The sequence below is a fragment of the Hibiscus syriacus genome, unplaced genomic scaffold (assembly GCF_006381635.1).
Source record: "Hibiscus syriacus cultivar Baekdansim isolate YM2019G1 unplaced genomic scaffold, ASM638163v2 tig00110044_pilon, whole genome shotgun sequence".
NCBI classification, from domain to species: domain Eukaryota; kingdom Viridiplantae; phylum Streptophyta; class Magnoliopsida; order Malvales; family Malvaceae; genus Hibiscus; species Hibiscus syriacus.
The window spans coordinates 605,882-623,289 of NW_024062574.1; the positions used below are offsets into that span (position 1 = coordinate 605,882).

The 17,408-nt window shown below is 36.1% G+C and overlaps 2 protein-coding genes and 1 pseudogene across 2 annotated transcripts; 2 read left to right on the plus strand and 1 right to left on the minus strand.

Annotated features, from left to right (window-relative positions):
- Positions 1–1,451: 1,451 nt before the first annotated feature.
- Positions 1,452–6,315, plus strand: LOC120213732 (cellulose synthase-like protein G3). The gene is made up of 5 exons (XM_039211789.1): positions 1,452–2,141; positions 4,275–4,424; positions 4,502–4,627; positions 4,713–5,156; positions 5,329–6,315. Exons 1-5 carry the CDS (start codon positions 1,524–1,526, stop codon positions 6,220–6,222), a joined length of 2,232 nt encoding a protein of 743 aa, XP_039067720.1. The 5' UTR covers positions 1,452–1,523; the 3' UTR covers positions 6,223–6,315.
- A 1,998-nt stretch (positions 6,316–8,313) lies between these two features.
- Positions 8,314–11,057, minus strand: LOC120213739 (protein KINESIN LIGHT CHAIN-RELATED 1-like). Its single transcript, XM_039211797.1, has 4 exons — positions 11,034–11,057; positions 10,333–10,999; positions 8,934–9,842; positions 8,314–8,762 (listed from the first exon to the last, which is right to left on the minus strand). The coding sequence occupies exons 2-4, from the start codon at positions 10,941–10,943 to the stop codon at positions 8,534–8,536; spliced, it is 1,749 nt and encodes a 582-aa protein (XP_039067728.1). The 5' UTR covers positions 10,944–10,999; positions 11,034–11,057; the 3' UTR covers positions 8,314–8,533.
- A 763-nt stretch (positions 11,058–11,820) lies between these two features.
- LOC120213614 lies at positions 11,821–13,088 on the plus strand (annotated as a pseudogene).
- The last annotated feature ends 4,320 nt before the right edge of the window (positions 13,089–17,408 follow it).

The following is a 17,408-nucleotide window of genomic DNA, read 5'->3' on the forward strand; positions in this document are numbered from 1 at the left end:
AAATATGAACTATTGGGCTAGGCTACTTTGGGGCTGGCTCGATGTTTGGTCCAGGAGCTGGTTTAAGGTAGCCATTGACACAAACATACAATAATAAACCTAAAAGGACCGCCTTATAAGAAACACGAAGGTGCAGCAGGCAAAACGAAAGATGGACTCATTAAAAATTAGAGACACTTGAGCCGAGCGGCGAGTACAGCTAACCCACGGCCACATGTATATGGAAAATATGAATGGAGGAGCGATGGCGACGCCACATATACCCAAATTTGATTATTGTCCCCGAGTCAAAGATGCCCCTTTCGGGTAATAAAATAAGGCAGATTTATTTGAATAAATTTCAGCATTCCAATGCTGTAGGCAAATGTTATCCCAAAATACGCAAAATAATTGGACCGTTTACCCTTTTACTCTGGAGCAAGAAATAGGCTGGCAAGTGTGAGCCACAAAAGTACACACGAATCTTAATGGAGATGGGGTCCATTCACCCAAATTGTTATTTGGACTAATCAATGATGGATAGACGTCTCAGGCTCGGCTTAGCTCAGCATTGCACACCTGCTTACGCCACCATGTTTCACCAATTATTGTTGCTCTGCTTAGAGATGGGATATATATACACTGTTTTTTATTATTTGCCTAGTATTCTTTCTTTCCTTCCACTTTCCTTTGAATCTTCTAATCATTTTCTTCTGCTGTCCTAATCATCTCGAAATAATTGAGATTAATAAAGATAACTTTGTAATTGTCGTATTTAAGAAATATTAATTCCTAGGTTAATCTGCCTACAACTCTAGGGAATCCTATTGGTATTTTAAAGACCACAACCCTTCAAACACTACTAATGTAATCATCTTTTCTTTTAATTCGTTACACGTTTCAATACCAATCTAATTTCTTCTTTAATCATTCCAATCAAGATAATTAAATGGAACATTCTCAAATTGCGACTATATTTTAAAATGATTTTTAGATCTTTAAATATTTTATATTAATCTTTATATTAAATATTTTAAAATATTTTATATCAATTACAAAAGTATCTATATCATTCTATTTTGATTATTCTATTAACATGATGTTATCTCTATTCATTTTCAAAATCTTGAAAATTAAACCTATTACCGTTAAAAAATTAATATTTAAATATTTTAGGAATTAAACTCGCAACTTTTTAAAACAAATTTAATTACTTTTAAAGGTCATGATTTTTTAGAAGTTTATTAATTTAATTCTCAAGATATTCAAAAATAAATTATTTTTTACTAATAGAATTAACATCACATTGACAAAAGAGTCAAGATAGAATTATAATGATAGTTGAATTAACTTAAATTAAAATCATAGTTTATAATTTGAGGAGAGTACAATTATCACCTTCAATCTGAATCTCATTTAGCATTTCCAACGTTTACAGGTCCAATATAAATATATTGGTTGACTACTTCTACTCCCACGTATCTCCTCTCCTAGTGGCCTGTATACACTATATACCAAATTCCTTATTAGTTAACCCAAGAAATATGGAAGGCAGAGGTTTAAGAGGAGGCTTCACCGCCGATGCTTCTCCGCTTCACACGTCTCAACCACTCCGGCGGACGGCATTCAACCGCCTATTCGCGGTTGTTTACTTCTCAGCCGTCATACCTCTACTCTACCGCCATGTCCAAAACCTATCTCTCTACCCCACAACAACCAGCTTCCTCTCTTTCTCCATCACCCTTTCTTTGTTCATCTCCGACCTTGTTCTCGCCTTCATGTGGGCCACCGCTCAAGCTTTCCGGATGTCACCGATCCGTCGTAGAGAGTTCCCTGAAAACCTGAGAAGAATAATCAAAGACGGAGATCATGTAGGATTAGACGTGTTCATATGCACGGCGGATCCGCACAAGGAGCCGCCGATGAATGTGGTGAACACGGCGTTGTCGCTGATGGCTTACGATTATCCGGCGGATAAGATATCGGTGTACGTTTCGGACGACGGAGGGTCGGCTTTGACTCTCTTTGCTTTCATGGAGGCCGCTGAGTTTGCGAGTCATTGGCTACCATTTTGCAGGGACAACAATATAATGGAAAGGAGCCCTCAAGCATATTTTGAAGCTAATTATCATTCTTCTACCCCTCAGTTGGACAAGATTAAGGTAATTAACACACCCCTTTAATTATCTTTTCCAAATCTATTTTTTACACCAAATTATATTAGTAATTAATTCAATCTAGAGGGGTATTTTTAGCATCTATAAGACAAAAAAATCCAACAATTTTAAAACATGACAAGTACAATGAACTACGTTAAAAAGGACATGAGGGTTGAAATTTATTTGATGTTTTTTTTTCATTTACTAGGTTTTTTTATAAAAAAAAATTAGTCTGGCTCCCCAGGGTCAGGTATACATAAGACTGTACAAATTGTCCGCCAAGTGACAGTGGTAGGATTTGAACTTGACCTTACAAGCTTAAATTCCTGAATCCCAACCACTTGTGCTAACACTCATTTTGCTTTCATTTACTACTTCGATAACATACTAATGGTCTTACATTTAATCATTTTTATACATTAATTTTTCGATTATTAATGTTATGTTAATGTTATATATTAGTTTATATGATACTTTTAAAGATTTTAATTTCATCATAATCCAAAATTTTTAACTCCATCTTCTAGGGTTTAGTATTAATACTTTATGCTTAAATTAATCATATTATATATATTAATATAACGACTCATTTCATCTATGCAATAAATTAAGTTTTAATTATACCATGTATCCCTGAATAATATTTAAATTCTAAATTAATGTAAAAAGTTCAAAATATTTAAATTAAGCCTTTGAACTATTTATTGTTTCAATTAGATTCTTTTGGCAGCTTAACCATATGTTTCAACAGTAAATATTAGTTCAAATTCGATGTGATATATTTAAATAAATAGACCAAATTAAAGTATGAACACACATATTATATAAATAATTTAAATTTAACGTGTTAAAATATAAATTATATCACTAAAAGTCTTTTAACACCCCCAACGTAAATTATTCATACCATAAATATCCATACAAACAAACAAGTCGTTTCAAGTATAAATTAAATTATTGGTGCGTTGCTTGTTTTTTTATTTATTTATTCAAAATTTGTCGGTTTTTTTAAGTATTTATAAAACATTATTTTCATGCACGTGCATGTACCATATAAGATAATATAAAAGTAGCTGATAATATTCGCATACATAGCTTGGTATCAAAGCTTTTAACTTCACTCATTAATCGATGTTTTAATTAATTCCTTGAAGAACGTAATAATTATATAGTTATTAGGGTTTGCAGCTTAGTATAGGCCAAGAACTCTTACATAGATGTTGATGAATTAATATATATAAGTACATATCAAATAACTTCAGTGATAGAAGAATTGTTATTATTTATTGAAGTTTCGGGTTTGAACATCAAAAATATCAGAGGTATAAGTGTTTGATGTCAAATAATTAAGAGTTATCTTTAAACATATATTGTTTTGTATATATATATATATATGGGGGAGAGAGAAATTATTTATAATAGTGTAAAGCTAGAGTTGTTATGTTGACTTTCATATACATTAATATTATTTATAATATATTTATATTATAAATAATATTTTAATTTTAAAAAATAAATTATAAATAATTTCAGTATAGTTTGATATCTATATTATTTTTAGAATATAATAAAAACCCAAGTTAATTTAGTAGGTAAGATCTAATTTTTTATTTTTAAGAAACCTGAGTTTAAATCCTTCCAAATGTAATATTTTAATATTGTTTTAATAAAATGGTTTCGTTTTTAGATTTTTGGACATCAAAACGAGAAGGGATGGACCGAGGAGGAGTGTTGTTCCACCCCTTAAAAATTTTAAATTCTCTTATATTTTAAATTTTTATTTGTATTTTTTATTTGCATTCATAAAATTTTTAATATAACTTTTTAATTTTGGGGTTTAATTTCACACCCGACATAAATTTATGCATCCATATTTAAAAACGATGTTATTTTGGTGCAACAGTCACCTCAATAACCGTTAATCAGAGGGTCCTTATTGAATTAGTGATCTAATAATATAACTAAAACAAAAATCAAAATTTAATACTATAATTATAGTAATTGAAAGTTTATTAATATAAATAATGCACCGTATAAAATTTAGATACCGGTATCTGATGTAGTTGTGTGTAAAAGAAAAGACTCGATAACTGGATTTCATAGAGTTATTAGACACTGAATCTTGAATTGCCGCAGATGATGTACGAGGACATGAAAGTGAAGGTGGAACAAGTAGTGGAAAAAGGTGAAATTATCGATGATTACATCACTGATGATCAACGACGTCGAGCTTTTAATCAATGGGCCAAAGGCTTTACTCGAACGGATCACCCCACCGTCATTCAGGTCTGCTTATAAATCAAACCATCTTCTTTTTCAAAACAAATCACTATATTTACTGATAGATTACGAACTGTGAGCAGATCATCTTAGATAAGAGCAAAGACAAAGACATCTCAGGCCATTCTTTGCCAAATCTAATCTACGTTTCCAGGCAGAAGAGCAAGGCTTCACCCCACCACTTCAAAGCCGGAGCTCTTAATGTTTTGGTATGAAAAATTAATCAATTTTTAGAAACCCTTTATCAGTATGCTAATGATGAGATTAATTAAGCTTCTTTCCTGCATTTTAAAGCTGCGTGTGTCGGCTGTTATGACAAATTCACCCATCATCTTAACACAAGATTGCGACATGTACTCCAATGATCCTCGAACACCTCTTCGTGTGTTGTGCTATTTATCGGACCCTGAGATGAAATCGAATTTGGCATTCGTTCAGTTTCCCCAACGATTTCATGGCCTTAACGAGGATGATATTTATGCTTCTGAGTATAAACGCCTCTTCAAGATCAATCCCTCGGGTTTTGATGGGCTGAAAGGTCCCAATTACGTCGGATCAGGGTGCTTCTTCGCTCGACGAGCTTTTTTCGGTGGTCCGTCGACTCCGGTAACACCCGAAATATCGGAACTCAACCCGGATCATGCAGTGAACAAGGCGATTAGATCGGAAGAGATTATGACATTGGCACTCCATGTTGCTGGTTGCAACTATGAGAACCAAACCAAATGGGGCTCTAAGGTAAAAAGTTCATTAGTCAGTTCCCACTATACTATTCTCTTTTAAGGTGATTATTCGATCGAGTCGAGTCAAAAATATTTTGAATTAATCGAATTGACAAATCCTATCCTACTGTCTTTACAAAGCTTAAATTTTTTAAGTATTTAAAGAGATGATTTAATATTGTTTACAGATGGGATTCAGATATGGATCATTGGTTGAGGATTTTTACACAGGCTATAGGCTTCAATGTGAAGGATGGAAGAGCATATTTTGCAACCCTGAAAGGTCTGCATTTCTAGGTGATGTCCCAATCACCCTCGTTGATGTACTTGGCCAATGCAAGAGATGGTGCATTGGATTATTTGAAGTAACATTCTCCAAATACAACACTCTCATCTATGGTTCTCAATCCATGGGAGTTCTGATGAGTCTAGCTTATTCTCACTACGCATTTTGGCCCATCTGGTGCATTCCGGTCATCATCTATTGTTTCCTCCCTTCGTTAGCACTCGTCAACCGAGTTAGCGTCTTCCCGAATGCATTGAACCCGTGGTTTTTCCTCTACGTTTTACTTGTCCTCGGTGCATACGGGCAGGACTTGTTCGATTTCGTCTCGGACGGAGGCACGGTCAGACGGTGGTGGAATGCTCAAAGGTTGTGGATGATAAGGGGACTCACATGCTACTTGTTTGGTTCAATCGAGTACATGTTGAAATCAATCGGGGTTTCACCACATGGGTTTAGCCTAACGAGCAAGGTGCTTGATGATGCACAAAGCAAGAGATATGGGCAAGGGGTTTTCGAGTTTGGGGTCCCATCACCATTGTTTGTGCCCTTAACCATGGCCGCAATAATCAACTTCTTTTCATTCATATTGGGATTGGCTGGTTTTTTGAGAGGCAGCACAATGAAAGGCCTAGGCTTGCAGGTGATTTTGAGTGGTTTCATTGTCTTGAATTGCCTACCAGTGTATGGAGCCATTGCTTTGAGGAATGACGCAGGAAAAATGGCAACAAAAATTATCGTCACTTCAACATTTGCGTCACTCGCTCTTTATTATATCTCTTCGCTCTTTATCATTTAAAACTTGATGTACTTGCTTACCTTCGACAATCAAAGACACCATCCATTATCAGCCATCTATTTGTTTTAGATTCAATTTAGACTTGTCTTATATTTAGGAACCTTTTTAATTAACATAGTATTGAATTGTTAGTCCAGCTCAGTTGGTTAGAGTGCAAGGCTCTTAACCTTGTGATCGTGTGATCGAGTCCCACGGTAAGCAATTCATAATTCTGACTGTCGGAGGTCTCCCACGAAAACTGCTCTCAAGCGTTAGGGGCAGCCTACTATCTTACCTCCCTCTTATCCCATTACATATGGGAATAGGGTCAGCTACTTTTTTTTAATTAATATATAGTCTTATTACTCTCTTAAATATCAGCATCACCAGTTAGGGGTATATATAAAATAAATGGGTATGATTAAGACACCTGTTTCTCCAATATGCCACTGCTTTGACCGATAAATTTCTCACATTTCCTCACAAGAATAGGAACGTTGTTATGGGCAACTTCGTCATTTCATGGATTATAAACAAAGGATTAAGTGCTAATGACAGCTAAATTTAATAGAACATTTGTCGATAATCATCATGTTAAAAGCCAACAACCTTTAGATTAAGTGTTAAACAAACGATTAGATATGTATAGGAGTGGGTTAACTTGGTCTGTATAAATTAAGTTTTTTTATGTAATCTTATTTAAAGTCAAATCGATTAACTTGGCCAAGAGATCTACAGCTCCATTTGCTTCACGTTTGCTGAGATGAAATTCAACACTCCAAGCCTTGGAAGTAAGATGGGCGATATGAAGGACGAGAGAGCAGAGGCTTGACATAGATGGCGACGAGATAAGTTTGTGAATATCGACATTGTCGATTTGGACAGAGATTCTTTCAAAACCATTGTCGATGTGCGCATTCACAAGCTTCACAACACTCTCATGCGAAATCTCCCGAAGCAACATGATTAATCGGATTTCAGCCCTGTCCAGTTATCAAACAAATTCTTCATAACATCAAACAAAATTAACCAGGCTCAATCATAATTAAAAAACCTAATATACTAAATAAGAGAGCAAAACGCAGAGTAAAAAAAGAGAGAGATTATAACCAAATTCACATAGCTAGCTTCTATAAGTTCCGAAATTTGAAATTTCATATAATATTATTACCGAAGCAAACAAACGCCAAAAATACCTTCACACTATCTAAAAGCAAATCGACGAACAGATAAGAAATCTAATACCAATAAGTTCCTAAACAAGTCTCATGAGTTGCATGCCGCTAGTTCGATCAAGATTCTCCCTATTGGAAATCTATTACCAAAAAAAAAGTTCTGATCTTCAATTGTGAATACATTCAAATAAAGCAACAAATTATAGAAGAAAAAGGAATCAGGTTATCGAAATATAAACATCGGCTTGTTACCTTTGAAGTAGGAGAAACTAGGGCGCCTGGAAACCGACAAATTCAAGGAGATAACGCTGAAATCAGAAGAAGATTTCAATTAATTTTTCGCCTGATTTTGCAATTGCTAAACAGGGAAAGATCTTATCGAGGATCAAAGGGTCGCCTACAAGAGTAGAGGAAGTGGGGGATTTTACGTTCCTAGATTATGATGAACTGTATATATGTAATATTTCGGTTTCTGTGGGGTTATTTATGGGAGGTTATGTTGTTTGAAACTAAAAAAAAAACTCGTTTTCGTATAATAATTTCACTCACTGAATTAGTTGATATTCATTTAAATCTGGAATAAAATAATAATTTATTTAAAAAAATATATCTTAAATTAATCTTTGTATAAGCAAAACACGTTATTAGTCTTGCAGAATCAAACGAGTTTGATAGTAAAAAAATTATTACTGTATTTATCTCATATTAATAAAAAAAATAATATATTTGATTGATTAAAATTTATATATAAACAATCTCACATGAAGAAAATTATTCACTCAAATACATGCTTTGATGGTTAATATATTCACAATCTCACATAATAATATTTGACTGATTAAAATTTATATATAAACAATCTCACATGAATAAAATTATTTACTCAAATACATGCTTTGAGCTATGAATAGAAAGGAATGGAAACATCAAGATGAACTTATTCACTCAGATGAACATTCTTCTTTCCAAATTTCAATAGCACATCACAGTCATCCAATAACACAAATAACAATAGTAAGAAGGTTAAGAAAAACATGAGATCTTAAAGCTCCAAAAACAGGAAAGCTCAAGAAAATTACTTGTAATACTATACATGATCTTCCATGATACAGAATGTGCGAGTATATGTCGAAAATACGACCTGCGAAATAATGCCTTCAAATTCTGAATCCCCATTTTTGCGTCCCCTCTTTCTTTGCCGTGCTCTTCGAGTTCGGATCTATGAGATTTTCCAGTGATTTTGCTTTTCGGTTGCGAGACCTGCCTGCTTCTTTCAGGAGCTCAGTCAGCCTGTTCTTCTCATCTTCGAAATCCGGATTTGCAATTCCGAGTTTTTCTTCTCTTAATTTTAGTACATACTCCAATATCTCAATTGCATCTTCAACCCTGATTTTTATACCAGATGATGAGTAATTGAATTCTTGATTTAAACATTATAAAATGTATAGTACCATAAAGGCATATCAAAACCCACACATGAGAGAACTAAAATCGATCATAAGCTTAAGCTCAAGGGTTGACTGGAATTTGTGCATGGTGATTAAAAATATCAGTTACCTTCCCATAGCATCATAAGTTGCTGCAAGATTGCTATATACCCCCAGAGTATCTTGATGACATGGGCCACATTCCTGCTCAAGTATCGTTCTTGCCTCTTCAAACAACTCACCAGCCTCGTCTATCTTGAATAACTGGACACAAGCCAAGCCCATCTGGTTCAACACAACTCCAAAGAAGGCCGACTTCCTCTCCCCGCTTGCTCTGAGCTTCGCCACTGCACTATCGAAATACTTCCTTGCCTCCTCATACCTCCCAAGAATGTAAAGCATCACCCCCATCCGTGCTTCGATTCCTGCAATGATGCTTTGCTGTCCGGGTTTGTCCTCCAACAACTTCATTGCCTTCTGCAAGAGCTTCAATGCCTCCTCAGGCTCATCGACCGATTCATATATGGCTGAAATTTCGGTTAACCCACCAGCTATCTCTTCTGCTGTGGTTCCAGGCAAGGGTTTTGAAAAGATCCTCAAGGCATTTTCGCAATAGGATTTTGATTCCCGGAGCTTTCCAGTCCTGTGGTACAGATCCGCAAGTCGTACAAAGACAAAGGCAACTTGAGGGTGATTGTCACCCTTGGATGATTTGAACACCGTTAGTGCCTTCTGGTAGGAGAAGACGGCCTCATCAAAGCGACACAAAGACATGTAAATATTGCCAATGCTGACATCAATAGCAGCTACTTCATTCCCCTGTCCATTGGCAATCATTGCCATGCTGGCTAGGACAAGGTGCTCAAGGGCCAATTCATAATCTCCCTTAGCCTCGCATACGAGTGCCATCAACCTGCGGTCAGCTGCCTCTTCGAGTGATGCTGGTTCACTGTGGGCATGATGTATTTCCAGGGTCTTCTTACACAATTCTTCAGCTTTATCGAACTGCATTGCTTGAACATGGGCCTCAGCCAAGTACCTATCATTTTCCATTAATCACGAACAAAAACTCAAACTCAAAACAAATTAAAACAAAAACACAATCAACCAAACTACAGAAAATCCGGAAACAGAACGAATCTCACACCAACAATCTCCGCAATGAAAAATAAGTAAATTCAACTACTAGTACTAAACCTTCAATAACATCCATGCTGTTAAAGTTAAAACCCATAACCAATCGATTAATTACAGTGACAATAACCATATAATACTAAGAAGAACCGCGAAAGAAGCAAACAGCTTGCAACTTGCTACATGGTTTAAAGTTCATCAGTTCATCATATATATATGAATTAATATATGTTCGTGTTATTGAATCAATGCCTGTTAAATCTGTCCTATCTTTTAGTCTCCCTCAAAAAGTACATAATCAGGCTTTATCGATTTAACACACACAAAACATCTCAAATATCCTATTAAAACTTGACAATAATAATAAATAATTAAAAAGAGATAGTAAGATAAACCTGCAAGTTTCGCCAACTCTAGCGTCGGTCTCTCCCAAAGCCTGGATCTGAATTTTTAGCCCTTCTTCATAGCACCCAATTGACTTCTCCACTTGCCCCAGCATCGAATACGTATCCCCCAGCTGCATATGTCCCGAAAAGACGGCCAACGCGTGATCCGGGCCCCTTTTCACGTCGGGCACTTGAATCGCCCGCTCCAGAACCGGAACCGCTTCATCGAACCTCCCCAAGCTGCAATAAATCGCCGCCAGCACGTGCAAACTCATCGCCAGATCCAAACTTGGCTCACCTTCCACGGCGCATCTCTCGAACGACTTCACCGCTCGAATTGCATAGTCCAAAGCTTTAGTGGGACCCTCACCGGAAGCGATGGTATCACGGGCCAATTTGAGCAAAAAGGGCCCGAGATCCGGGTTATCGAGCGAGGAATCGTCCGGGTTGGGTGAGTCGGGCGGAGGTTTCTTGGCGGAGCGAGCAGGTGATGACTTGGATCGGGAAGGGGAATGCGACGGAAGCTTTTTGTTCGGCGTCCGAGGTGGATTCTGAGACGGCGGCTCCGACACCGTAATCCGTAGCGGAGGAGCGTCGGGTGGAGATTTGAGACCCGGCATTACTGGATCAAGAAAAAAAATACTTAAATTGGAAATGCAATTTTCTTAAAGAAAATTTTGATTTGGGGGATGGAAGAACACTGGGATGATTTGATAAAGGAGAGAAATGAATTAAAATTTAAAAATATTATACTCCTTTGTGCAATTTCGCCATTATACTCGAGTAAGGTTAATATCTATTTACATTAAATAGTTCTGCTCGATCGAAGTTTAAAAGTTTTATATTCTCTTTATTATTTTATATACAAGAGGCATTAATGATTATTTTCAAATAGTTAGAGTATTTAAATAGATATTATTTTGTAATTATATAATATTTAAAATTTGTCAAAAAAATTAAATTTATAATTTGTAAAATTTATAATATATTTTATGAATATATGATTATATATATATATATACACTAAATATATAAACTAACATTATAGTCATAGATATGTGACATTTGTTAAATATATATTTATATTTTATCTACACCAATAATTCTCATTCATAATTTAGAATTTTTTTAATTTAAATTGTTTAATTAAATAATAATTAAATTTTTAATTAGATATTTAAGCTTAATTTCTTAATAAAAATTGAGATTGAATTCTTTTTTAAAATCTAAATTATACGTATAATTTTAATCAATTCAATCAAAATGCTTCGTGCATAGTCTTTTAGTAGACTTAGCCACATAACATTTAATTTTCATAAAAGCTTTCCCTTCTTGGCAAAATCTGTAACCCTACCATTCTAGCACAGTTTTTTGGCTATATATACCTTCCAGCCAAGGTGTTTCTTCATCCCTTCTATCTTAACAAGTTTAATTAGTCCTTCAAATTTCGTTATTGTTATTTGAGTCCCCAATTAATCTTTCTTGGCACTCCTAACTATGGCAGGAACCCAAATTGGTGACTTTTTCTCCTGGAAGAAGAGAGCCGCAGGGGATGATGTTTTGCTGGCCAAGAAATCTCTGTTTCAAACACTGGCGGCGGCGGTATCACCAGCGAGGGATAACGACCATGCCGCCGCATTAGCCAGCGTGCGCCGGGAATTTGGTGAGCATGGTGGCGTTAACATGTCCATTGATCCTTCCGCCACCTTCACCGTCATGGAACCTGAGACTATGCGCTGCATGTTCACTGGTGAACTTGGCCCTGATCGTGATTTCTTCATTTATAGTCATCATTTCAACCCCACAGTCTTAAATCTCAGTCGTCAGTTGGCGGCCCTAGAAGGAACTGAAGCTGCCTATTGCGCCGCTACGGTGGAACACATGCTCTTTTAACCCATTTCTTACCCAGAACCTGTAACATCACGACCACTTTCGTGGACATAACCGATCACGAAGCTGTGAGAAACGCCATCGTCCGAGGACGGACACAAGTGTTGTTCTTCGAGTCGATGTCGAACCCAACTCTCACCGTAGCCAACATTCCGGAGCTAAGCAAACTAGCACACGAAAAAGGAATAACGGTGGTGGTGGACAACACATTCTCCCCGGCTGGGTGCCGATGTGGTTGTCCATTGCATCTCCTAGTTCATCAGCGGCGGAGCCGATGTAATCGCAGGGGCTGTTTGCGGTCCTGCAAGCCTGGTGAACTCCATGATGGACCTTCATCAAGGTGCTTTGATGCTTCTGGGCCCAACCATGAACGCCAAGGTCGCCTTTGAACTCTCCGAAAGGATTCCTCATTTAAGCCTGAGGATGAAGGAGCACTGCCGTAGATCCATGGAATACGCTATTCGAATGAACTTGGTCTCCGGGTTGTCTACCCGGGCCTTGAGGACCACCCTCAACACCAGCTATTGAATTCCATGGCCAACAAGGGCTACGGGTTCGGCGGTCTCCTTTGTGTCGACATGGAATCCGAAGCAAACGCTAACAGGCTGATGCATCACTTGCAGAACAGCTCTCAGTTCGGACTCATAGCGGTTAGCTTGGGTTACTATGAGACCCTCATGTCATGCTCCGCTAGCAGCACCAGCAATGAATTGAATGATAAAGAAAAGACCCTAGCCGGAATCTCGCCGGGGCTGCTGAGGATGTCGATCGGGTATACAGGGACGTTGGAGCAGAAGTGGAGCCAATTCGAAAAGCCATCTCTAGGATGAAGGATTCTTCCACCTTATTCAACGAAAATTAATCGTGTTTTGCCTTCAATAACGAAGATAGCCGGTTCATGGTACGAGTGCCATTTCCTTGCATCATCCCTTATGAATAAAACTGTCGGCCCTCACCCAATATTTTGTTGGTGTTACTGTTACCTTTGTTGTTTGAAGATTATGTAATGTTGGTGTTACCTTCTTCAAGTGAATGCAAATCCATACCTCATAAGAATAGCCCAAATATAAAACCACCATCACACCTAATAATATTCAAATCAGCCCAATTAACCCACCAATCAACTTTGCTTGTGGATCAGCACTGCAATTAGAGTTTTATAATAATAAAAAATCAATTTTGTAGATATTTGTGGGGAAAATATGTATTATGTCAGATATCTTTATTTTTAATTTTTTTAATATTATCTTTTTGTTTATTTATAAATTATAAACTTGGATACGGATGAAAAATATTTTTTTGGTAAAGGGTTAATTTGTAAAAGAAAATAATTATTAAGATAATTTTAATATTTTTATGATAACTTAATAAAGTTAGCTTTTATTTATAAAGTTAAACGAAAAGATAAAATATTCATATAAACATAATTCGAAATAAAGCCAAGCCAGTGGTGGTCTGGCGGTAGATCACCTGGTGTTTCCTCTGCTGAATTTGGAGGTACCCATCATTATGATCTGAGATTGTTGGACCGGTCAAGGCTGCCCCTATGATTGTGACTCAACTTAAGACGATATCTTACGCTTTAGCTCATTGTTTTTGGTATGAAAACCCATGTAATATTATTATTCTTATTAATAATATTTAAAATTATTTTTGAAAATAAATGAGTATGTATTCCTACAAAAAAGAAAAAGATGGACCCATGAATAAGATAGTTTGAGATCTTAATTGAGAGATTTTATAATGATTTATAATATAATTATCAGATGTATGATTATTACGATTACTTACAATTTAAAATATTAAATAAAAATAATCAAATGATAATAGATTTAATTATGATAAATTACGTAAATAGAACCACTGAACCAATGTCTGGGAAAAGTGGATGGAAAGCACATGTGATGATGACCAATGTTATTATGTGAGGGGGGAGAGCTATGGGGTATGGCATTGGCTACAATTAGAGGTTTTTAGACATATTAAGGTGATTTTTGGGTATTTTATGGGATTGACACATTTGTCGAGGATTAGAACCACTGAACCAAATTGGATATGGAGATCTGAGTTACATGTCTGCCCTGGATTTTACATCATCGCATAGATTACCCAATGGTCTAAACAGGAAGTTATTAAGTGCGATATTTTAATATAAGATTAAAATAAGATGTTATTAATTTTGTTATTATTTAAATAATAAAATTGGTAGAAAATTATTTAAAATATTATTATTTTTATTCAAAACATCAATTTTTTAATATTTTTTGTAAAAGTGTCTACCAATAATAAAATCGATAAAAAAAATAACAAAACCGATAGTACTTTATCAAATTCGGTTAAAATGTCAAATAATAACAAAATCGATAAAAATAATAATATTTCCGATCATTTTTTTATTAATTTTACTATTTAAATAATAATAAAATCGGTAATATTTTTTTAAGATGAGCATTTTCAGTCTAAACAAACAACCCTAAAAGCAAGAAAAAGGAAAGCAGTAACAACAAAACCTGACATCCTTTACTAAAAAAATTGCAATATATATAGAAGATAATTGAGTGGAATGGGATTGGTGTATTTAGAGACGGTCATGTAAGGAGGATGGAGGTCGCAGAAGTGAGAATGTTTTGATGGGCATGTGGCAGGATTCTGTGGGATATGACACCAAACTCTGTTATTAGGATGCCCTTGGGGGTGGTGCATGTATCCAAAAAATTGAGGGATGAAAGACTACGGTGGTTTGGGCATGTCCTTAGGCGGCAATCGTCGGATGCGGTCAGGAAGGTAGAGTCGATTACAGTCGACGGTGTCAGAAGACGAGGACGACCAAGGCGGAAGTGGGAAGACTGCTTGAGATCTGATTTGAAAGATTTAACTCTTACCGAGGACATGACATCCGATAGGAAGTATGGAGACTTAAGACCAGAGTAGCCGAGTAGTGTGTGTCACAGTCATAGGGTGTAACATCTCTATCTTCTTTTTACAGCCTTTGTAGTAATTTCCATGACTTTTACTTTTTATACGTTTCTGTCATTGGAATTTAAGAATGCTTAGAACTAGGGTAGCGTAGTAGTGTAAGTTTAGTTTCGTTTTAACCCATTTGACTTTATTTCCTTCTAGTAGCTTGCTATCGTTGACTTCTGTGTATCATTCTCTTCAGGTTTACTCTTTTTAAATTTAGTCAGGTCTTACATTTCTATTTATATGCAGAGATTTTTACGCAGGAATTTATTTGCATGGATTGCTTCTCATTACAGAAGCGCATATGAAGACTACATATGAAAACTGTTCAACTATGTATTTATTTATTTATTTATACATGCATTGCATTTTATATTTATTTTTAATTTTCTGACTGCCGGGGATCTTCCACGGAAGCTTCTCTCAACCTGGCATTGGGGGCAGCCTACTACCCTACCTCCCCCTTACCCCATTGCATATGGGAATAGGGTTTTATTGTTGTCGTTGTTGTTGTATTTAGAGATGGTCATGAGTTGTATCAGATTAAATTTTTATTTATTTATCTGAATTCGATTCAAAAATTGAACTCCTTTTATGTATTTGATTTAATTTTGATTTTAAAAAAAATATTGGACTCGAATTCTGAGATCAAACTTTGTATTTGATAGGACTCGATCTATATATATTATAAAAGGTAAAATAATGATCTATTAAGAAAACATAGAGAAATGTTATTATAATTATATCTAAATATATAATATGTATTTATAAAATTATCATGAATCGAATCAAGTAATTTTTTTGCCCTAAATATATATTGATATTTATATACTAATTTAAGTTAGTATTGCTTACTAGAGAGTTATAGAACACACTTATCGTCGTGAAGTTAGCAAAATGACTGCTTCTTTATTTCATTAACAAACTGATTACTTGAGTTAACTCCTAATTAACGACAGTAAGTAAATAAAAAAAAATTGTACTATTCCAGCTCAGTTGGTGGAGCACAAGGCTCTTAACCTTGTGGTCGTGGGATCGAGTCTCATGGAGGGCAATTCATAATTCGGAGGTCTTCCACAGAAGCTGCTCTTAACCTGGCGTTGGGGGCAGCCTACTATCCTACCTCCCTTATCCCATTACATATGAAAATAAAGGTCAGCCAATTTATGTACGAACTGATTTGTAATAAATTCGAATGAATAGTCTTTAAACACATTTCGCAACTCAAATAAAAGACAGTGAGAGAATTCCACGTGGAATGAGTGATATATATAATGCTTGATTCCGATATTGTACAACAACAACAAAAAAGTTGTAGGTTAGTACATCAACATAATTGTAAATTAAAAAACCCTCCCCATGCAAATGGTACGTATAATACTATTACATCTGCATGTTTTTCTTCTCAAAACCAAACACGTATCGGATGATGCAATAATTCTCACCTTTGTGTCTGGGCTTTGTTTCACTTAGTTGACTCCTAAATATATCTTTCAATCATACAAGTAAGAAAGAAACACATAAGATTAACCAATGTGTAGATGCTCGATTTGTCCGGGATCTTTTCTGAAGTTGAATTGGATTTATTATCGTTTATATGATTAATGTTTGGTTATATTTATATATGATATATGAGCAACTAAGCAATTATAATGAATGTTAAGCAATTAAAATACATATGAGTATACTAATTAAATGTTTTATTACAGGGCCTACACCAAATTACAACCAGCTGGACCGAAGTGGCCCAAAAATCAAAATAATCAGGCTTGGATGTTCAAGCCTGTTTGAAGAACCCTAAAACCGTTAGGGTTTCCAACTTATGGATCCAGCCGCCGCTTGTCCTGGACCGTTGGATCTGCTTCTCATCCAACGGTCCAGATCAAAGACCACTAGGGTTTCTGGTCAGGGTTCCAGCGCCGTCAAGCTACCACCGTTGGATCTGGCATCAGGATCCAACGGCTCACAACGTCCCAAGCATCCCGAGCCAGCTGCAGTCTCACGTGAAGCCAACTCTGCTGCCAGACCACGCACGCCAACCGGACAATAGCTCGGCTCCCCACAGCTGCCGCCCGTGATCTGCTCTCACCAGTGCCCTACAAACACACGAAACAAGAAGCAGAACGAGAGGCACGGAGAAATCGAGGAGAGAAAACCAACAACAAAAAAACAGATATAGAGAGTGACCAAGGTTCAGAAAGAAAAAAAACCATCAAGGATCATCAGCGAGAGGA